Here is a 20547-nt window from a genome sequence, read left to right as displayed (position 1 = left end):
CCGGCCCGGCCGGAACGCTCGGTCAGCGGGGACACGGCGGGGACGGGGCTGTTCAGTGACGTCACAGGGCCGTGACGCCACGCGGCGGAGGCACTGACGTCACCGCGCGGGGCAGAGCTTGGCCACGGCCTCCCGGCACGGCCTCCCCGGGACGGGTCGGCGCAGCCCGGCCTGTCCCTCGCTCAGGGGCCGCGGCTGCCGCCACCGCAGAGCCAGAGTCCCGCCGCGCCTCCTCACTGAGCGGGGCCATTCCCGCTCGCGGTTGCCATTGGCATGAGCAGGAACGTGCCCGGGACAGCGCGACCACCCCGCGGGTCTCCTCAGTGCTGGGGGAACCGGCTGCTCCAGCCCGCGGGGTCTCTCTTGGTGCCTGGGGAGGGACCCACGCGGTGTCCCGCAGGCCGAGGGCGCGGGGAGCCGGGGCAGGGCGGGGACCGGGCCCGCGGGGCTCCGGGAGCGCCCCGAGGCGGACAGGGGGCGGGGCTTACCGGACAGGGGCGGGGCTTACCGGATCGTGAACGCAACGGGGGGGGCGGGGCTTGTCGCGATGGGCGGGCCGGACGGGGCGGAGCTTTGCCGCGGAGGGGGCGTGGCCAATCGCTCGGGATCGGCGCCCTGAGGCGCGCGGGGGCGGGGCTTGGCGCAGGGAAGGGTCCGTGTGGAGCGGGCGGTTTCGCCGCGCCCTCGGCGGGCGGGCCCGGCCCGCATCCCCCTCCCCGGGCAGCGTTTCCAGCCGGAGCGTTTATGCGGCGCGCGGGGAAGGGGCGCCGGGGCCGCCATGTCGCGGCTGCACCAGAGCAGGTCGGTGTCGGCGTGTCTGTAGGGACGGGGGTCTTTCCCCTCCCCACCCTGCCGGGGCCGCGCTGCGCGGGGTGAGGGCTCTCGAGAATCGGGGGCTCTGAGGGGCTGGGGGCTCTGGCGGATCTCGGGTTGCCTGTACCAACCCTGATGACGCCCGCGGCTTCGCTCCCCTCAGGATCGCGGACTTCCAGGAGGTGCTCGGCGAACCCACGGTGGCTCTGACCAAGCTCCGCGAGCTGTGCTTCAGCGGTGAGTGCCGCGGGGACCGGCCCCAGGCTGGGGAGGGGGCTCCGGGCGCGGCGGTGCCTCGGGCTGGTGTCGCCTGACACGGGGCGTCCCCGTGGGAGATAACCCCGTGGAGAACCCCAGCAGCGTCCCTGGGGAAGCTTCGTGCCCCTCGGGGAGGAAAAGTGTTGCCAGGCTTGTTTGTGAGGTGACATCAGCACCCCGCGGTGAGAGATGGGCTAACGTGGTTGTTTCTCTGCCTGGTGTTCCACAGGAATTCCCTTTGATGGTGGGCTGCGCTGCCTGTGCTGGAAGGTGGGTTTTGCTTGGGGCGCTTTCTTTCTTTCGAGTGATGCTTTAGGTCGATTAAGTACACGTAGCACTTTTTTGGCGGTTAAAGTTGTAAACAAACAATAAATCCAGAGCTTAAAAGCCATTAGAACTCAGCAGTAGTTTGTGGAGATCAGCACTTTGCATGTGAACAGCCTCAGTTTTAAGCAAGCCGTGCATTTCGGTCAAGTTAGCTATTGATCAGTCCTACAAATAGTTCTGTGTGGAAAGCCAGTCCCTGAAATACTTCTGTTACTTAGCAAAGTACTTGGCTTTCTGGAGAGAGCTCCCAGTATTTTCCAAGAGCCAGTTCGAGCCACTGTGTTTGTCTTGCTCAACTTGCAGGTGTGATAGCTCATTGAATACTAATTCCTGTTCACCTGTTTCCTGTGCAGATACTCCTGAACTACCTCCCTTTAGAGAAAGCCTTATGGAGCTCTTTGCTGAAGAAACAGAGGTGAGACTGTTGGCACTTGTCCCTTTATTTTCAAAAATACCTGCAGAGAAGAAGAGCAGTCTCTAAATAATTAAGTACTTTCATAAAACAAATTGTTCTTGTGTGTAACGTGCTGTTCTCCCTGCTGCCTGGTAGACTGACTCCTTCAATTACACTGAAGAGAAAATCAGATGTCTTCTGGCTGGGCAGGGTGGAACAGAAACATCTGTTTGAACTCTGTCTGTGTGCTCACCTTGACCTTATCTTCCTCATTGCAAGTTCCTCTTTTCTTCTTTAAGGGATCTGTATTCCCAGTTCCTAAAAGAAATGATTATCCAGCCTGGGATTGCCAAGGCCAACCTGGGTGTTTCCAGAGAAGACGTGACCTTAGAAGATCATGTAAGTGTTGTTAAGCCTTTGTGCTGCAGAAAATTCCTTGGGGATTTTTCTGGCCCCCTGGGCTGCTCCTGGCTCTGTTCCCAACTGTTCTGCCCTGCCAGGGGGAGGGATGGTTCCCAGGTGCCAGCCTGGCACTTTTGTCGTGCTAGCCTTGAGTGTGAATTACTGGCGAAGCACCAATAGCTCCGTAGAGAGCTGTTTCCAGCTGTGCACTTCCCTCCTCCTGCCCTCTGGGGCTGCCTGCCCAGGCTATGGGTCTCCTAGGGAATGGGAGAGGCTCACAAGAGGTTCCTGGAGCCATGAGATGCTCCCCTGGGAAGGTGGGTCCGTGAGTGGGTTCGGAGCAGAGGATAGAAAAGAAGCAGGAGAGACAGGCTGGGCTGTGGTGTGGAAGGCAGGAGAGTTGATTATTTCTAGTAATGCTGCTGGGTTGTTGTGTTTTTTTTTAACAGACTATTTCCTGCATGCCTTGGCTTTCTCCTTCTCTGAAAGTGCTGTTAGGAGCGTGTGTGTGGGAGGAGTGAGTGAAGTAACTGATCAGAAGAGACTGTAAAATGATACAGCTGCTCCCATGAGCATGCTGAGCGTTCACTCCCCTGCAGTCACCTGCCCACTGTGATCTCTGGAGCCTTGGTGGTGTAAAACTGGCATGTCTGTAAAACCACACAGGCAGGTCACAGTGATCTTTGAATCCCTTGGAATGTAGCTTGTTGTTTTTTTCTTGGTTAGTTGTTAACTTTGTGTGGATCTTGGTGTGGAGAGAAGAACCACAGCATCAAAGTACTGGGTGGGTGGATAACTCTTACCCCAAGTCCAAATACCATCTCCATGGTACAGGTTTGGAGCTGCAGCTAGGAATCTTGTTAACAGAGGGAAAAAAATACTTATTTGGGAACAAACTCTGGAAGAGATGAGTGAAAAGGATCCAAAATGTGAGAGAAAAAAGGACCCTGATGTTCTCAGATTGTGCTGATGGCAGAGTGACAGCAGAAAGGTTAAATCACTGTATGTTTACTGAGGATTTTGATATGTGTGAAACACGCTTGTTCTCTTTCTGTTGTTTCTCTCTTTAGCCCCTCAATCCAAATCCAGACAGTCGATGGAACACTTACTTCAAGGATAACGAAGTGCTCCTCCAGATAGACAAAGATGTCAGGTGTGTGAGGCACAACGACTCAGATTTCTGAACCCGAGTGGTTTGGTCAACAGATTGTACTTGGAAAACAAAGTTTAATATTAAACCGAGCCTCCCACTCAGCATGGGGCACGTACTTCCTTCTTGTCCCTGATTTCCTTCTGTGTCCATCCTAGGAGGCTGTACCCTGACATGGCGTTTTTCCAGCGCCCCACGGATTATCCCTGCCTGTTAATCCTGGACCCCCAGAACGAGTTTGAGACACTGCGCAGGCGGGTGGAGCAGACCACACTCAAGTCGCAGACGGTGGCACGAAACCGCAGTGGGGTGACAAATGTGAGCTCTGGGTTGGGGCTGTCCCTGTCACAGGGCAGGGTCTCAGATTGGGAAGGGGAAGGGTGATTCTTGGGCTGTTCTCTGTTTCTCTTTCTGCTTGTGTAGTGGAATCAAGGAAACACCCCAGCAGATACTGAGCCTTCTGGGGGCTGGATGTTGTAGAATCAGTTGAAGTGCCTGACAGACTGTATGGAATTTTAGGTGTATTTAATTTTAAAGATTGTTTTTACCTGACTTCTGGTAGAATTTGGAGTCACAAGTTATTTTATGCCTGACATATGCCTTCCTGTATGGCACCAAAACACTGAAGGTGAATTTACTATGAATTTATTACAATTTTTCATAGTCCTCCAGAAGTGGATCTCAAACTTGGAATTAGAAGAGCTGAGGATCTGTTAAAATGTGTAGTCTCTTTCCCCTTTCATGAGTGTTACAGCACACGTGCTCTTGGGGAAGGTGGTTTCTCCCACAACTCTCAATGCCCTTCCCTCATACTACTAACAAAGAAGTGGAACTGCTGTGGTTTGTGCTGTGTGAGATCATGTGGTGCAGTGATTCAGAAGGAACTGTGTGTTGCTGCACAGACTCATTCTTCAGGGACAGCCAGCACCAGGACTTCTCTGCCTGTGTGCTCCCAGAGTTGCTTGTCTTGGTTTATGTGGTATAAACAGCCCAGATCTTTTGGGGGGCCTATATGTGTTAAAAGCCAAGCTTGGCACGGGTGCTAAGGGATCTGTGCCACTTGGTTATCCTGATGCAGCTTTGTTTTCCAGGTGAGCTCCCCTCTTAAAAGCACCCCCAGCTCCCTGAGCGAGTACGAAGTTCTGCCCAACGGCTGCGAAGCTCACTGGGAAGTGGTGGAGCGGATCCTGTTCATCTATGCCAAGCTGAACCCCGGGATAGCCTATGTCCAGGGCATGAATGAAATCGTGGGGCCTCTTTACTACACCTTTGCTACAGACCCTAACAGCGAATGGAAAGGTGAGGAAGCCTTCTGACTGCTCAGCAGTGCCTGTGGTACTGTGACTTCTCTGCACGGCATGAGGAGTTTTGGGGAATTGGTAGGAGCTGAATGGGCTGGGAGTGGGGACATGGGAAGTGAGGATTTCTGAGCAATTTTTGTTTCTTAAACTCAAAATCCCCTTAGAAGCTCTTGTTCCCTTGTACTTTATATAGATGGTAAGGAAAAAATGGAAAGGGAAGGCTTTCCATGTTGCTTCTGCTTCACAGGAGCTCTGAGGTTGTGTGCTGGTGGCAGATTATGTTCTTGTGCATAGATAACTGTTTTGTGACCTCATGTCACGAAGACCTTGTGTTGGACACAGGGTTAGTATCTGCAGTGTCTCTGTACATGCTTCTAGTTCAAAAAAAATCTAAAAAAAGGTTGTCTAGTTTTGACCCAGACCAAGCAAGCCAAGATCTGGTAGGATCTACTCCTCAGATCCAATACAGCAACCAGATTATGGAGCAAGGACAATTTTACAGCTCTGTACCTCTCTCAGTGAGGCTTCCTCTATTCTCCCATGTTCTTCTTTTCTTTCCCCAGAACATGCTGAAGCAGACACATTTTTCTGCTTTACCAATCTAATGTCTGAAATTCGGGACAACTTCATTAAGAGCCTGGATGATTCTCAGTGTGGTATTACCTACAAAATGGAGAAGGTGTACTCCACCCTGAAGGAAAAAGATGTGGAGCTGTATTTGAAACTGGTGAGGAACTAGGTGTTTCTCTCGGTCTTGGTGGGATTACAGTGGCTTAACAGTGCATGTGAATGTCAGTTTTGTTAAACTGTGCTTGAGTAGAACACAGAGAGTGTATGAAGGGCTTTGCATGTGGGGCAGAGAGACTCTTACCTGAGAGCTGAAACAGCCTCTCCTTGGAGTGAGCCCAGAGTGAGCTGACACAGCAAGGCTTCCTCCCCTGCCTGCCTCCAAAAGCAAACTGTGGTTGTTGCACAGCTGCCAGCTGGGAGTCTGAAGGGACTTGGCCATGATCCTTGGTCACCTGCATAGCTGGAGTCTTTACTCTCTTGTAGACCTCAGTCAAAACATGAGTTTTGCTGCAGAGCTCTTCAGCGTTCCAGCTTACAGAAATCGTTTCTGCTTTTAAGAGCAAAACAAAAACCATCCCTCACGCTGCACACACAGCCACTTCTATTGCCACTGGCTGCCCTGACAGCACTGACTTGAACTGCATGGAGCACATTCCAAAGGAGAACTGATATCCAGTGAGCTGGGTGATCCCACTGGCCAAATTATACTGTTCCCTTTCATCCAAAGGTTTTCAAGTGCTTTGGGTTTGTGTGAGTTTTGTAGAACATATAGAAGGCAGCTTTCATTACAAACATCTCCAGTCTTATAGTCCATTTGGTGTGAAAGTGCAAGGAGACTTTGGAAGGGAAAGCTATTCTTCTTACTGCAACCTTGACCAAATCACACTGAGATCTTTTTCCGCCTAGAAAAGTCAGGATATATTTATTCTATAATCCAGAAGATGGTTTGTCAGCACACTGACACAGCTGAGAGTGTATGCTGGTAGCTGATTCAGTGGGGAGAAAAACTGCTTAATGTTTGGCTGGCAGGAAATGGTCTTGGCCATGCAGCAGCTGGTCCTTAAGAATATCAGCAGAATCCTGAGCTTGTTTGACCTTGGTTAAACTTAGGCTATATTGGATTTAACATCAGAAAACAGGAAAACTTCAGGTTAAAGGTGCTTACAGCATGTTTTACCGACCATCAGTGTGAACTGTGTTCCATCTTTGTTTATCTTTGTAAATAGTAAACCTTTTCATAAATACAAGGGTTCTGGAAAGGAGAGGAAATCCTGACAAACAGTGCCTGTGCTAGGGGGGGAGGGCTGCAGCTTTGCAGATAAAATGCTGTTGAAATGGGAACTTTAAAATTACTTGGCAGGTTCAACGGAACACAAATAGAGCCTTTAGGGAGAAAAGCTTCCTTTACTCCATGTTGTGGATAGAGGAGCATTTTCTGGCTTGGCTGTAGGTGTGGAGTGTGGCTGCACTGAAAATCTCTCACTCAAGGTTGAATGGGAGAGTTTCCAAAGGATGCAGAGGTTTACCTGCTGCTGCAGGGTGAGCTGGGAGCTTAGAGCAGTGTTGGGGAGGAGGCGGGGATGGAAACATGGGGTGCGCCTCTTGCCTGTAGGGAACTGGCCGGGAGCACGTACTCATTGTTTGCCTGGTGCCTGTCTGACAGCAAGAACAGAACATCAAACCCCAGTTCTTTGCCTTCCGTTGGCTGACGTTGCTCTTGTCCCAAGAGTTCCTGCTGCCAGATGTCATCCGCATCTGGGACTCCCTCTTTGCTGACGACAAGCGCTTCGATTTCCTCCTGCTCGTCTGTTGTGCCATGTTGACGTAAGTACACACACAGCCTTCCTCTTCTTCTCTTCCATGGATCCTGGAGTCTTCTGTAGGCGTGTGTTAGGGCATCTGGTGAAGAGGTTATCGGTTTTAAAGTTTCTTTGTAAAGAGTCAAAATAACTGCAATAATTTCCATCTTTCAGACTCATCCGGGATCAGTTGCTGGAAGGAGACTTCACTCTGAACATGAGGCTGCTACAGGTAAGAATCAGATAGAGTGGGTGCAGAGAGCAATTGGAAAAGTCTTAAAATAGTGCTGTGAGAGAGGAGGACAGTATGTGAGAGGGTGGGAATGTATGTCTGGTTCAAGACAAGTACCACATTTGTGATGTTAGCATGAAGGAAAGTCTGCAGGGATCTTACAGCACTCTCATTACTGGAAGTGGGAATCTTTAGCAAACGCACCCTTTCTACCCTACTGAGAAATAATCATAGGTTGGAGGTTTCTAATGTTCCTTTGGTTTGCAAAACAATTGTGAATAATTTCAAGCAAAGATCTGTAACCTTATGTAACACTGCAAAATTTTTTGGCCAGAGGGTTTTGTTCAGTTCTGAGATCTGTGAGAGCCTTAGGTTGGAAACGCCTGCACTGCACAGTTGGATATCTTACGTTCTGCCAGTTCCTGCTTTGGGCTGTGCAAGATACTGGCTTTGATAAGGCTCTCTGGCATGAGACAGAGCCCTGTGGCAGGCCAGGTTACTGTGCCCTTGGAGGACAAAGTGAAGAAAACCAGCAACAAACCTTCTGGAAGGGTGTTGAGGTTTGATCAGTTACAAAACAGGAAACTGTAGCTGTTAAAGGAGTAAGTGAACATAGCTGTATGTTATAATAGGCCAAGAACTTTGTTGTCAAGGTTTGCGTTGCTTAAGTGAAACAATCTGTATCAAGAATCCTGGGAAGTCACTGAAATCCCTTTGCTTCTTTGCCATAGGATTATCCTATCTCTGATGTTCATCTGATTTTGAAGAAGGCAAAGGAACTTCAAGATTCCAAATAGTCCATGGGCCTAACAAAAGGTGTTGGAGAACTGTGTGGCAGTGGATCCTGGGAGATGGCCCCTTGCAGTGTGGTGCACTAAAGCTCCTACTGGTCTCTGCAAGACTTCAGGTTTTGTTAGGGCTACTGGCCACCTTGAAGACTTCTACTCTATTTATTAGGTCAAGGACTGATTACTTCCCTATCTACTTGGGTCCTGCACTCCAGATTTTTCCACATCTCAAATGCCTCTTTGCTGCCAAAAGCAGTTCTTTGTATCTTTTTTTAATGACTTTGAGTTTGGGGAGAAAGAAAAATTCTGTCTGCATATCCCTGAAGGGATGGACTCCTGTATTGTGGAAGTAACACATGGAGTAACTTCTGATGGGGAAAGGACAGACTTAAGTCCGGTGAATTTTGGTGGGTGAGGATAGAAGGATCTTCCTCCTGTGAATAGAATGTATTCCAGTGAAGTCACACATTCTGCCATTCAAGTAGATTCTGGATTCTCCTCTCTCTGCACTTGGCCGTCCCTGAGGCGTGTGAAGAAAAAGATTGCATCACTTTCTGGTGAAGGTCACCTGGCAGTTTGCACTCCTTTGACTGGGAAAGAGACTTGGGAAGTTGAGGTGGGAGGACACGGTGACAGCTGGTGGCTTTGTGCACTCAAACTGCCTGAATCCAGAGCTGCCTTATCAACGAGGTGTCCTTGAAAGCAAGACTGGTGGTTTTAATCCCCCACTGAAGTGTAGTTCCAAGTAAAGCCTTACTACGCACAGCCTTAGAGCAGGATTGTTGCTGAAGGGAGGCCTCATGCTGCTCTGAACTGGAGCATATCCAGCTACAATCAGGATTCTGAAACACAAGAAATGGACACCTAATCATGTGCAATGAAGACAAATGTATTTAGGGGCTTATACAGGCACAGATTTGGAGTTTTCTGCCTCAGTGGCTTAAATAATACTACTCCCATTGAGGTCTGGTCACAGTAACCTTGCTATTGTCTCACAGTACTTCTTGCCAGGAATAAGAGTCCTTCTCTAGCACAATCCAGCAGGCATACAGGCATCTGTCATGAGCTGACTGCTGGGGCTGATCTCACTGTTCTGCCCTGGTCCTGTTGGAGTCACAGTCCTGAGTTGGACACTTGTTCCTCCTGAGAGGGAAACTGCTGCACTGCAGATACGGTCCAGCGGGCTCGGGTGAACAGGGACTGAGACAAGCCACAGGGAGAACTGCTGACCTGCCACAGTGCCGAGCTGAGCAGAAACCCTAATCCTCAGAGAGAGAAACTGCCAGCACCCAGGTGCTTGTGTGGTGCAGAAGCTCTTGAGTGAACACTAATCCAACATGCTTTTCCCTTTCTTTCTGTGCTGCGCTGGCTCACCTCTGCTGTTGGACTCCGCAGTTTTTGGTATTTATGGGTTTTGGTTTGTTAAAGGTCAGTCAGTCTTTGTAATATCTGCTTAAGCTGCTGCTGGCCTAGACTTGCCCTAGCAGGAGGGATGCTGGCAGCCTTCAGGTTTTTTTACTGGTGTTATTTCCTTCACTGAAGGCCTTCACAGGCTGCTGTAATTCTCACCAAGGTGCATGGGAGAAGGCAGGACAGGTTGGTGCACGTACCCATGTTCTTATTGGCAATCCCAAGCAATCTCTGCCTCTTGAATAGATGCTCGAGTACCATTTGTGCAGCCGTGTGTTGCTGCTGTGTTGCAAGAGCAATTTAAGGTTTAAAGCAATCTCTTTAATACCTGTGGCAACAGTATCCCTCTCTGCTGCAATCTTTTCTTGAGGGTATAGCTTTCCTCCAAGAAAAATGGGATGGGTAGACTAGGACAGCAGTGTGATGAAGCACCCTGGCTGCTCTGGCCACTGGATGGATGTTCTTTCTGAGCTCTTCCAGGTGGTCTTATGTCTCAGCTCTTGGGTACCTGCACTAGGGAGGCTGTAGGCCAGACCTTGTGTGGTCAAAGAGCCACCTGGGAGGTTCTCTACAGATGTAGAGCCACTCTTAGGCAGAATTGTACCTGCTCCAAACACTTCTGCCTCAGAACTGCTATAAATACCACAGCTTTCCCATTCCATGCACAAACTCTGCTCTCATCTCCCTGAATCCTTTGCTGGGCCGTTCATTTTGGGTTTCCCTGGCACCTGCAGGGTTTCCTTATGCTGGAATTTCTTACTGGCAACAAGACCATCCATGAGCGTTCCTGCTCTGAGCAGCTGGAAGTCTCCTTAAAGTAACCTGAGGAGGCAGCAGGCAAATCAGGATGAAAGCATTACTTGGAGATGAACTTCACGTTTTCAGCATAGCTTTGGGCCCTGAGGGTGACCATCCCACTGGGGAAGGCACAGGGGAGGTGGCAGCACAGGTGTTGTGCTGTCTTCTCCCTTCCTAGGTGTGCAAGGGCTCACGTTGTGTCACCTTGCTTCAGATGGTGACAGCGAATGCTTTAGAAAGGAGTTTGCAGTGGTTTAAAGGGATGCAATGAGAGATTTGGCTGCTGGAAAGAATCTCTGGGACAAATTCTGTAGCCTTATCCAAACTATGGCTGCCAAACCTACTGAGTTCTGTGGGGAGAGCTTGCACCAACTTTGAAATGTCCAGACAGGCTGTTCCGTACATAAAAAGCTGTTTTATATTTGTGCTTATTTCCTTCCTGTGTGGTAGAACTTCTGTCCTGCTGTTGAAAGGAGCGGTACTTTTCATTGTCTTGGGACATCTATTTCTTTATTCCAAGACTTTCTCCTTTCTTTAAGAGCAAAACCAGATTTTCTGAGGGGACAAAAGAAAATCTTAACCTTTTACCAGCTTTTGAATCTCCTCATGTTTCCCTTGGCTTCATTCCTCAAAGGTTTTTGGTGATTTATTTTTGTTGTTCTTGAAGTGAGACAATACTTAACTGGTGTTTCCTTGCTTGTGTGGCCAAGTAACTCCTGCTCCAGCCTTGAGATGTTTCTGCTTCTGGTTTCTTACAGTCCTGACCTGCTGAAAGAACTGATCTTTGGGGTGGGAGGTGTTGGTATGGGCTGCCTTGGGGACCCATTATCTCACAGGGACTTGAACAGAGGAAGTTTAAATAGGTCTTACCTTGTGCTCCTCACAGGCAGGACTACTGCCAGACAGGGAAAGGGAAATCACCTTCAGCTGGGAGGGAAAAAAGACACTCCTGGATGTGGGAGGAGAGGAGCCTTCCTTGGGAAGGAGAGGTCTGTTCTACCTGCACCTCACTGGAGTTCGAGCTTTGTAGAGCTTTGTGGCTTTGGCAATGAGGTAGATCAAGTTGCTGGTGATGGTCACTCGGGAGACTGATTTTGAGTTTGAATTTTGTGACCTGACCTAGAATTATTTGCACTTTGCCATTGAGCAGAATGAAGGCCAGAAGTGGTTTTGGGGGAGTCTGGGGTGTTTGGGAATCAGAGGCTGGTTTTCCTAAAGGAATGTCAGTGACTTTGTTTTAGCTATTTAGAGCAGTCTTCTAAAATGCCCTTTCTCCAAAGAAAGGAACAGATAACACTTTTTTTTTCCCACTTTGTGAAGAGCTGTGAGAAAAGGGTGTAGTGAACATTTAATCACTCTAAAACTCCTTATTTTATGCTTCTTTTTCAAACGCTATTTTTGTAAGGTTTCCTTTAACTAAACGGATGTCTGTGCAAACCTCTGCTGTTGGTGTGAGTCGGAGTTGGGGCTGCTCCCGGTGCCTGCTGCGGTGTCCGTAGGTGTGACAGCAGCACAGCGAGCTGCGGAGAGCCCTGGCCAACCAGCCTGGCTCCTCCACCGCCCTCTCCTTTCCGCGATGGTTTTGCTTTGCCTTCCCCCGCGAGCGCTCTCGGTGGCGGTGGGCGCGGGCGTCCCCCGCTCGCTGACCGCTGTGTCCTTGTGCCCCGTGTCCCCGGCCGCTCCCGGCCCGGGGCCGTTCCCCGGGAAAGCGCTCCCGGGATCGCGGGGCGCCCGCCGCTCACGCTGGGCGCGCTCCCCCTTAAAGCGGCGATGGCGCCGCCACAGGGCGGCCGCCTGGCGCTCAGCCGCGGCCCGTTTAAGGCGGGGCCGGGCCGCACGGCGGAGCGGCCATGCTGCGGGCCCGGTGGGTGCTGCCGCTGGCGGTGGGCGCGGGGCTGGGGGCGGCCCTCGCCCGCTGGGAGCGCCGGGAGCACCGGGAGCGGGGCGATGCGGCCGAGGGGCTGCTGGCCCGCCTGCCCGTGCTGCCCGCCGTGGCGGCGGCCAGCCTGCCCGCGCCGCCGGGCTCGGGGCGCACCGAGCTGAGCAAGTACGGGCTGCCCGGGCTGGCGCAGCTGCGGAGCCGCGAGTCCTACGTGCTGTGCTACGACCCGCGGAGCCGCAGCGCGCTCTGGGTCATCGAGCAGCTCAACCGGGACACGCTCAGCGGCGCTTCGGACCGCGCCGCCTGCGACTTCCAGGAGGACGACTCGGTGCACGAATATCACCGCGCCACCAACGCCGACTACCGCGGCAGCGGCTTCGACCGCGGGCACCTGGCCGCCGCCGCCAACCACAAGTGGAGCCAGAAGGCCATGCGGGACACCTTCTACTTGAGCAACATCGCCCCGCAGGTACGGCCCGAGGCCTGCGGGGGAAGCCGGAGCTGCCCGCGTTCGAGGGCAGACGCTGCTCCGTGCGGGAAACCCCCGGGAGCGCCGCTGTGTTTGTGCCTGCAGCAGTTCAGGCAGAGGGGGCCAAAGTCACTCGGAGGTGCCGATTTCCTGCTAAATTTAACAACAGGGATCCTGCAAATGCACCTGCGTGTGTGTGCCTCTCAAGCCATGAAAGAGAGACCCCGTTCAGTGCAGCTCCTGTCAGGAGCAGAATTAAACAGGTAGATGCACACTTGCTAAAAACTGAGGCCTTAGGCAATGGGTCCTGTCCTGGGTGTGCAAACCAGGCCATCACTGCTCCCAAAGCAGAGGTGATAGTGGAGATCTGGTATGGAAAGTGCTTGGGGCTCTATGAGATGTGTTACAGGTGGTGTTACTCTGAACAGTGAGGAAATACCCAAGCAACTGACTACTGGTTGTGTTTCTAGAATCCTCATTTAAACCAGAATGCCTGGAATAACCTTGAGAAGTACTGCAGAAGCTTGGCAAAAAACAACAGGAATGTCTACGTCTGCACAGGACCCCTCTTCCTGCCCAGGTAAACACGAGGGCTGAGCTGGAGTGGCACCCAAAAGATGTATTGTGCTGGCAAAGGAAAAACAGGCTGAGGGACCAGACAGGAGGGATCTACTAAGGAACTTCTCAGTAGGTGAGACCAGCTGTGCACAGAGGTTCTGTGGAAAGGTACCTTTTTAGGATTAGGATCAGTTTATGTATTTCCCATCCAGAGTCAAGTGGCATTGTTGAGCTGTAGTATAACCACAGCTTGTTTTTGTTTGCAGTCCTTAACAATTTAGTAGATCAGCTGATTACCAGATTAGACTGCTGACCCCATCCCTGCAGAATAAAGCTTTCAGGTTCAGTGTCATGAACTACTTCTCCACTTAACGATACGACTTTATTTTCAAAGATCTCCACATAGCACCAAAGAGCAGCTGTCTCATGTTGAGAGCTCTTCAGTGGCAGGAAATAGCTTGGAAAGTCTGTTAAAGAGAGCCAGCAGGAGGGGATTTGGGAGCAGCCCCAGTGCACAGCTCACCCTCACCATGTCACATGGCCTCTGCCCCAGCCAGGTTTTACAGCCCTGTTGCAGGAGCAGAGCTGCTGCCTGCTTTGGGTGGGGTCTTACTGAGGGGGTATTGGAGGACTGAGGGGATGGAGTGACACCAAACTAGGAGGTAACCTGGGATGTTGCTGTTGGTGCAGGATGGAGGCCGATGGGAAGATGTACGTGAAGTACCAGGTGATTGGGAAGAACAACGTGGCTGTCCCCACCCATTTCTTCAAGGTGCTCATCTTGGAAAAGGAGAGTGGGGAGATTGAGTTGCGCTCCTATGTGATGCCCAACAGCCCTGTGGATGATAAAATCCCCCTGGAACGGTTCCTGGTTCCCATCGAGAGCATTGAGAGAGCTTCAGGGCTCCTCTTTGTCCCAAACATCCTCAGGAGAACAAGTAACTTGAAAGCCATCACAGCTGGAAAGCAGTGAACCCTGACTAGAACAAATACAGGTAACCCCTGGCAAGGGACTGGCAGTCACCTGCAGAATCATAGTTCCTTGTGCAGTTGTAAATGTGGGAATTAAGATTCAAACCTGTGCTTCTCTCTACCGTTCCCCTTGTGTCTAACTGAAACACAGACACAGGTCTCCAGAGTGGTCCTGCATGAGGCTCAGAGGCACCTGACACTCTAGTAGCTCTCTAAGATTTGCCCTTAAATGCACTGCTGCCTTGGAGTTGTGTGAAGCTCATTCGGGCAGAAAGGGAAGTCAGCTAATTGTTGCTGTTTAGCAGGGAAGGAGGAGAGCAAGGTGGGTGCCAAGGGAGGAGAGGAGAAGTTCCTGCCTTCCTGTAGCCAAAGAACTGTACAATTGTTTTCTCTCAGAAAATGGTTTTAGCAGTAAAGCTTTGAACACCCATGGCATTGGTTGTTTCTTATCTGCTCTCACCAAAGCTCTGAGTATCTCAGCAGGAGGAGGGGAGGATGGAGCCAACTTTTGCAGCTGCTTTCCTGTCTGAGCTCACTGTAGGCAGAGCTTAAGGCATCACAGACTGTAATGAGATGATGTGTTTTAGTGCTGAGGCTCAATCGAAGCTCCATCCCTTCCTGCTGGTGGCAAAGATGAAGCCTTGAAGGGGGGCTGGGGGAAATCAGGCTGAGGCAGGAACAGTTTCTTAGCATAAGGATAAGTTCTGACTTTCAGTCTGAAGGCCACATTGCTCCAGAGGCACTGCCTGAAATCCAGGCCCACACCTGGATTTCACAGCAACTGAGGTTCCATACTGCTTTATTCCCACCCCAGATGTCCGAGTTGCTGAGACCGAGTCTGCTGCCAGGCTCGTGCCAGCTGCTGGGAATCAGCAACCAGCCCTTGGCTGGACTGGTCAGGCAGGAGGGCACAGACTTGCTGCTCCCAGCAGCAGTGAATGCCTGGTTGGGTGTTGTGGCACACCCACAACCAGTGTCTGTGAGCCACCTGCACTCCCAGAGCCCGGAGCACGCTTGCTTAAACTGCTGACAAATGAGGCGAGAGACGGGTCTGTGTGTGCAGCTCCAGACACGGTTTATCGCAACAAAGAGGGTCCAGGCACAGAGACAAAACAGGGCTGAGGACACGGGGTTTTTATAAGGGGGAAAGGGCGGATCTGCGGGTCAAGAGTCAATGGGAACTGAGAACCAGCGGTGCAGGGGAGGGGCAGCCAGCTGGGGAACCAGTGATGCAGCAGGGGCAGAGCATCGCAGTAAACCAGGGCCAATGGGTGACAAGGGAGGGGAGAACATTCTGGAGGGAGTACATCCAAGGAAAAAGGCAGCTGAACTAGGTGATCCCAGTATAACCTGTGGCATCGGCCTGAGCCTGCAACTGCTTATGGGTGAGGCCATTGTACTCAGAGACGCGTCTCTCTTTGACCCTGGGCCTCCATGGTTGGGCAGCACTGCCAGCTCCAGTCACACGGTGCCTTGGTCCCTCCAGGCTCCTGGAGTGACTTGCCCAGCACCCCACATTTGAAGAGCTACCTCCCCAAGGGCAAGGTCAGTGGTTTCCCTTCCCTCAGCTGTCTCTGGGTGTCTTCACAGCCCCCTCCATGTGTGGTCTCAGCGCAGAGAGAGAGATGAGCAGCGCTTCCTGCAGCAGAGCCAGGCCAGTCAGAGCACACCTGGGCCATGTGCGTCACTGCCCCAGGCAGACACCCAGCACTGCCCTGTGCATGCCCAGTACCATCAGCCCTACCTCTGTCCGGATGGTTCTGCTGCCTTGGCTGGGACACGTGTTCAGGTAAAAGTCAAACAAGACACTTGGGTCGGTGACCTCCAGGTTTGGGTCCACATCAACCCCAGCTTCCAAGCCCTCAAGGCCTCCAAATACGACAAGGGCGTGCCTGGGGAGAGCACAAGGATGGGTGAGAGGGCAGACTGTCTAGGTCTGCATCCAAGCTCCTGTGTGCTGCTGAAGCAGGGAGCTGTGTCTGTTGCTGATGGTGTCCACTGCAGCTGCCTCCCCACCAAAGCCCCATAGCATCTGGCCAATGTGACAGTCCCTGCTACCAACTCCAGAGAAAGAGGAAAAGAATTGGCCTTGTTCTGAGGTATTTCCCCTGCTCTGCTGCCTGCACCAGCCTCACTGGGAGCTCTGAGTGGGGCCAAGCAGGCAGAACACAAACCTGAAGGAGGGCAGAGTGACCTGGTCCACAGAGCTGCCCCGCTCTGAGGTCCCAATAGAGAGATCGTAACCTTCCTTGAACGGGCACTCGGAAAAGACAGCACCTGGAAAACAGAGTTTGGGGTTACTGCTGCCATGTCCTCACCCATGTGCCTTCTGGACAGGTTAAACACTCCAAGGTTGAGGGGTGGCAGCAGGAGGAGTTGCTTTCAATGCCAAAATTGCAGCTAGAGACAGAATGACTCCTCTTTCTCACATGATTCCCTTGCTGCAATAGTCTCCCACATCCTTTTCCTCAAAGCTCAAGTGCCAGGAACCACCCCCTAACAGCTTACAGTCTTCTTACAAGGTCCAATCAACCAGAAGATACAAAAAGAATTTTCCAGGGCTCTTGCACTCAAATTCGACTGCTGGCTCTGATGTGAATGAGTGGGATGTAGTTATCATGGAAATAGAGAAGGGCATCAACTCATCTCTTGCTGTTGTGCAGCCGTTTGGAATAATGGTGAGTGGAGGTTACAAGGCAGAGTCCTGGAGGGTGACTGAGGTGGTTCATGCCTTGTTTCAGCCCTAAAATTTGACTGCCACATGGCTGCTGGCTGCATGTGTAATGTGCAAGTCTCCTTCAGACAAGATTTCTAGGAAAGAGGTGCATGCAGCCAGTAGCCCTGAGATTGGTGTGGATGCCCAGGCGGAGAATCTCTGTGGATACTCACTCAAGCAGGAGGCCAGGCGGACGCTGTAACCCCAGTACAAGCCTGAGATTGTCCGGGGGTGGTGCGAGGACACCACGGTGCCTTTCCGCACTTTGGCTTCTGAAAGAAAGCAAAGAGGTTTAACAGCCCCTGTGATCTGGTGAGATTTGACTACCCACAGCCAGCAATTTCTCCTGGAACAGGGCACTGACTTGGTATGCAACATCACCCTCTCGTTTTCCAGAATGTGAACAAGCATTCTGAAAAATTGGTGAGTTCTGGAAAGCCTGTGAGTGTGTTTGGGCTGTTTACTGCTGAGAAGAAGAGCTGACAGTTCTTTACAGTTATTGAGGGAGGCATGGTAAGGGTGTTACTGAATTTGTGTATGGAGTTTGTGTACCTTCAAGCCTGTCATACAGAACGACCAGCTCCTGCAGGACTGAAGTTTACAGATGCTCCTGGAGCCATGGATTACCTGGATTCTGGGGCTCCTTCAGGCGCACGGTGACTCGCAGACCAGGGTTCAGCTGTTTGTCAATCTGCACCTCCTGCAGTGACAGTCACCATCAGCGCCAGACATTCCGGAGGGAATGGGGAAGGTGGGGAAGGAAGGGAATCCTTTGAGGAAGTGGGGGTCTGGAGTTGGGATGAGGAGCTCTGTGTGTGGCTCAGGGGCTTGCTCATCAGTCTGAAGCTTATTTTGCTACTCAAAGGTTGAGCTGCAGCAGTAAAGCAATGATCTGCTGGAATGCGTGGGGCCTGCTGGGACTTGGGAAGCCACAAACATTGCCAAGTCAGAAGGGACAAGACAACAACAGCCTTAAACCCCCCACCAGCCCACTGCAGCCTTCAGAAAGCCAGCAGCACCCACCCTGCCTGCTGCAAATCTGCCAGAGAGACAAGGGAAGTTGTTTTGGCATCTGTGGGTAACAGACACACCTTCCTCATCCCACAGTTAACAAAAGAGCCTCTGCCTGGCTTCGTTGGCCGGTCCAGCACGATGCCCTCCCGGTACTCCGAGTCCTCGTCCATCCGCATGTGGTGGGGGCTGTCCAGGGGGTTGAGCAGCCCTAGAACAGCACAGAGCAGAGAGGAGCTGGGAGGAAAACACAGGCGTAGGTGCAGGTGCTCCCCTGCTCCTTCCCTCTCAGGTCCAGCGCCAAAGTGGGGAAAAGTCCTGGCTGTCCCACACACAGTGAGCCAGAGCTCAGGAAGGAGAGAGACAACTGCCTTTACCTGCAAACTGCAGATCTTCATGTTTTGGAAAAAAGGACTTCCTCAAGTACCTGTCACCAGAGAGAGGTGAAATGTGAAAAGGTATTTTTATGGACTCTGGATCTCAGTTCTAGCCCTGTTGTGACTCAAAGGAGCAGAGTATAGAGAACAGCAAACTTACTGAGGGCACTCCAAGTACTGCAGGATCCGAGCCAGCTGCACACAAGCCTTGCCTTTCCTCCCAATTCCTTCAAAATCCCCCTCCACGCTCCTGAAAGTGAAAGCAAGCAGCTTGTTAACTCTGCATGAGATTGGTCAGGTCTCCAGAAGACCGAGCCTTGCTTCTTAATCTGACAATAGCAGCACATCCCTCCCCTCTAACCCTTGTAAGAGGGCTGTTCCGGACGCAGTCTGTAACCACATCATCCTTGGAACTCTCTCCAAGCCAAGTACCTTTTTCAGTTTTGTTTTTTGATCTTTATGTATTAATGTGATGTGGCAGGATGTCAGGAAGATGTCCTGACAGATGTCCTGTCCCTCCACAGCAAGATTTAAGGGTACAGGAAAACTCGGCCTCCTGTTGCTTTGTGAACTCCATGTTGGGATAAATGATCTGTGCTGCCAGGACAGCTCAGTCAACATCTTTTTCCCTGGGGTATAGTGGTCCCCGTAATCCTGGCACATGCAGTTCCTTCCTGGCCTTAGCTTAATAAAAGAGTGAAGAAAGAGAAAGCTGAGGGGAAATACTGTGCAAAACAAGATGGCTCTTCCTTCAGAGAATCACAGAATGGCCTGGGTTGGAGGGAACTTAAAAGACCATCTTGTTCCACCTCCTGCCATGAGCAAGGACACCTTCCACTATCCCAGTGTGCTCCAAGCCCCATCCAAGCTGTCCTTGGACACTTCCAGGGACAGTGCAACCACAGCTTCTCTGGGAAAGCTGTGCCAGGGCCTCACCACCCTCACAGGGAGGAACTCCTTCCTGAAATCTAATCCAAGCATGCTCTCCTTCAGCCTTCGCCTTACTTCACATCCTCTCCGTGCTCGTCGAACACCACGATCTCATCCACGCAGAAGATGGCGCAGGCCCGGGCGATCTGTCCCGCCAGGTACGCGCGCAGCGCCGGCGACTGCGCGTTGTTCAGGATGGAGCCGGGCAGGGCCACGCTCAGCGTGTGCTGACGGCCTGGGGAGCAGAGACATGAGAGAGCCACGGCCTGACAGCCAACGTGCAGCATCACGTTCACTGCTTCAGCCGCACTCGTGGTGGGGGAAAAGCAACTTCTGTTTCTTAGATTTAATCACCGGTTTTCTCTTAAGAAAGATCTCTAGTGCAGTGGTTGCTGCACAGTGTTTGGGCATGTGGACTGATCCACATCGGATCTATGAAGTAACACCTTTCTTATCGATAGGTAACATGGACTGCCTTCTAACAGCCAGGTTTTCTAGCACTTTCCACCCAGGTCTCCCTGCCGGGTCACAGCGGCATCACCTCTGTCTTCCTTCTGCTCCTCCTGCGCCTGGGCTTCTTGTTCTGCCAGCTCTCGAATCCGCTGTTTCTCCAGTTTCTTCAGCAGCTTAATTTCCTTCCATTTCTTCGTCTCTGCTTTCCCTGGGACGGAGACCAGCGCCTGGCGTTAAACACCGCGCCGTGACCGCTGCGAGCGGCCCCAGCCCCCGCGTGTGCCCGGCCTTCCTTACTCTCCTGCTTCCAGCGCCGCCAGTCCACCTTCCTGTCCTCAACCTACGGGGGAGAGCACGCGTTACCGCCGGGCTCCCCTCAGAGCCGCGTCCGGGGAATGCCCCGGGCTGTACCCAGGCCCCCCCAGGCACCTGCGCGCCCCTGGGCCGCTTCCCCACGCCGCCCTCCGCGGCCGCCATCTTCCCCGCGCTGCCGGCCGCGCCCCCGCGCTGCTGATTGGCCGGAGGGCGCAGGCCCCGCCCACGGCGGGGAGGAGCCCGAGTCACGTGGTTGGTGTTTAACCGGCCCGCGCGGCAGCGGAGCTAAGCAGGGTCGGTCGCGGTCCGCGGGAGGATGGGTGACCCCGGGACACGAGCGCTGGGCGCGGCCCCGTGCGCCGGGGAAGATCGCGATTCCCAGGTGGGAGTGCGCGTGTAAAATCTGCGTACTCGCGTCTGCGTGTCTCTTGGACGTTAGCAGACGTACCCTGCCCTTTGCAGGTTGTGCCACGGCCTCGATAAGAGCCCACGCATGTGGGGGTGCTGCAATTAATGTTTGTATTAACAATCTAATTGCACGGTTCTTTCTCTGTTTCAGCGACTGCGACTCTCCCCACGTTTGGTACGTATATGGGTGCAAAAGGGCTTTCAGCAGCACTCT

At 52.3% G+C, this 20547-nt stretch overlaps 3 protein-coding genes across 4 annotated transcripts; 2 read left to right on the top strand and 1 right to left on the bottom strand.

The window, feature by feature from the left end:
* The first annotated feature begins 651 nt into the window (after nt 1-651).
* TBC1D13 (TBC1 domain family member 13) lies at nt 652-10973 on the top strand. 2 transcript variants are annotated; one of them, XM_068211334.1, is made up of 12 exons: nt 658-801; nt 977-1050; nt 1301-1341; nt 1752-1813; nt 2092-2191; nt 3265-3347; nt 3503-3662; nt 4436-4643; nt 5209-5372; nt 6879-7039; nt 7189-7246; nt 7978-10973. In XM_068211334.1, the coding sequence occupies exons 1-12, from the start codon at nt 779-781 to the stop codon at nt 8041-8043; spliced, it is 1200 nt and encodes a 399-aa protein (XP_068067435.1). In that variant the 5' UTR covers nt 658-778; the 3' UTR covers nt 8044-10973. The 2 variants fall into 2 exon arrangements, with proteins under 2 accessions (XP_068067436.1, XP_068067435.1); XM_068211335.1 differs by lacking the exons at nt 7189-7246; nt 7978-10973 and having other exon boundaries at nt 652-801; nt 6828-6965.
* Nucleotides 10974-12070: 1097 nt separating this feature from the next.
* On the top strand, nt 12071-14556 carry ENDOG (endonuclease G). The gene is made up of 3 exons (XM_068211329.1): nt 12071-12593; nt 13064-13173; nt 13842-14556. The coding sequence occupies exons 1-3, from the start codon at nt 12093-12095 to the stop codon at nt 14122-14124; spliced, it is 894 nt and encodes a 297-aa protein (XP_068067430.1). The 5' UTR covers nt 12071-12092; the 3' UTR covers nt 14125-14556.
* On the bottom strand, nt 13859-20148 carry SPOUT1 (SPOUT domain containing methyltransferase 1). The gene is made up of 12 exons (XM_068211328.1): nt 20040-20148; nt 19908-19950; nt 19699-19818; nt 19233-19392; nt 18388-18477; nt 18228-18277; nt 17931-18061; nt 17467-17539; nt 17013-17111; nt 16298-16400; nt 15868-16015; nt 13859-15762 (listed from the first exon to the last, which is right to left on the bottom strand). Exons 1-12 carry the CDS (start codon nt 20085-20087, stop codon nt 15688-15690), a joined length of 1140 nt encoding a protein of 379 aa, XP_068067429.1. The 5' UTR covers nt 20088-20148; the 3' UTR covers nt 13859-15687.
* Between the last annotated feature and the right edge of the window lie 399 nt (nt 20149-20547).

The sequence above is a fragment of the Anomalospiza imberbis genome, chromosome 21 (genome assembly GCF_031753505.1).
Source record: "Anomalospiza imberbis isolate Cuckoo-Finch-1a 21T00152 chromosome 21, ASM3175350v1, whole genome shotgun sequence".
In the NCBI taxonomy this organism is placed as follows: domain Eukaryota; kingdom Metazoa; phylum Chordata; class Aves; order Passeriformes; family Viduidae; genus Anomalospiza; species Anomalospiza imberbis.
Note: the sequence above shows the minus strand (reverse complement) of the source record. Positions and strands in the feature narration are given on the sequence as shown.

What these genes read in the sequence shown, in the direction of transcription:
- TBC1D13 (XM_068211334.1), top strand. Translation starts at nt 779, where the DNA reads ATGTCGCGGCTGCACCAGAGCAG. An exon ending in TCTTTGCTGAAGAAACAGAG is followed by an intron (nt 1,814 to 2,091) that starts GTGAGACTGTTG and finishes TTCTTCTTTAAG; the next exon opens with GGATCTGTATTCCCAGTTCC. An exon ending in CCCTAACAGCGAATGGAAAG is followed by an intron (nt 4,644 to 5,208) that starts GTGAGGAAGCCT and finishes TTCTTTCCCCAG; the next exon opens with AACATGCTGAAGCAGACACA.
- SPOUT1 (XM_068211328.1), bottom strand. Translation starts at nt 20,087, where the DNA reads ATGGCGGCCGCGGAGGGCGGCGTGGGGAAGCGGCCCAGGGGCGCGCAG. An exon ending in TTAACTGTGGGATGAGGAAG is followed by an intron (nt 17,540 to 17,930) that starts GTGTGTCTGTTA and finishes CTGTCACTGCAG; the next exon opens with GAGGTGCAGATTGACAAACA. An exon ending in GCAGAACCATCCGGACAGAG is followed by an intron (nt 15,763 to 15,867) that starts GTAGGGCTGATG and finishes GCTCTGCTGCAG; the next exon opens with GAAGCGCTGCTCATCTCTCT.
- ENDOG (XM_068211329.1), top strand. Translation starts at nt 12,093, where the DNA reads ATGCTGCGGGCCCGGTGGGTGCTGCCGCTGGCGGTGGGCGCGGGGCTG. An exon ending in TGAGCAACATCGCCCCGCAG is followed by an intron (nt 12,594 to 13,063) that starts GTACGGCCCGAG and finishes TTGTGTTTCTAG; the next exon opens with AATCCTCATTTAAACCAGAA. An exon ending in GGACCCCTCTTCCTGCCCAG is followed by an intron (nt 13,174 to 13,841) that starts GTAAACACGAGG and finishes CTGTTGGTGCAG; the next exon opens with GATGGAGGCCGATGGGAAGA.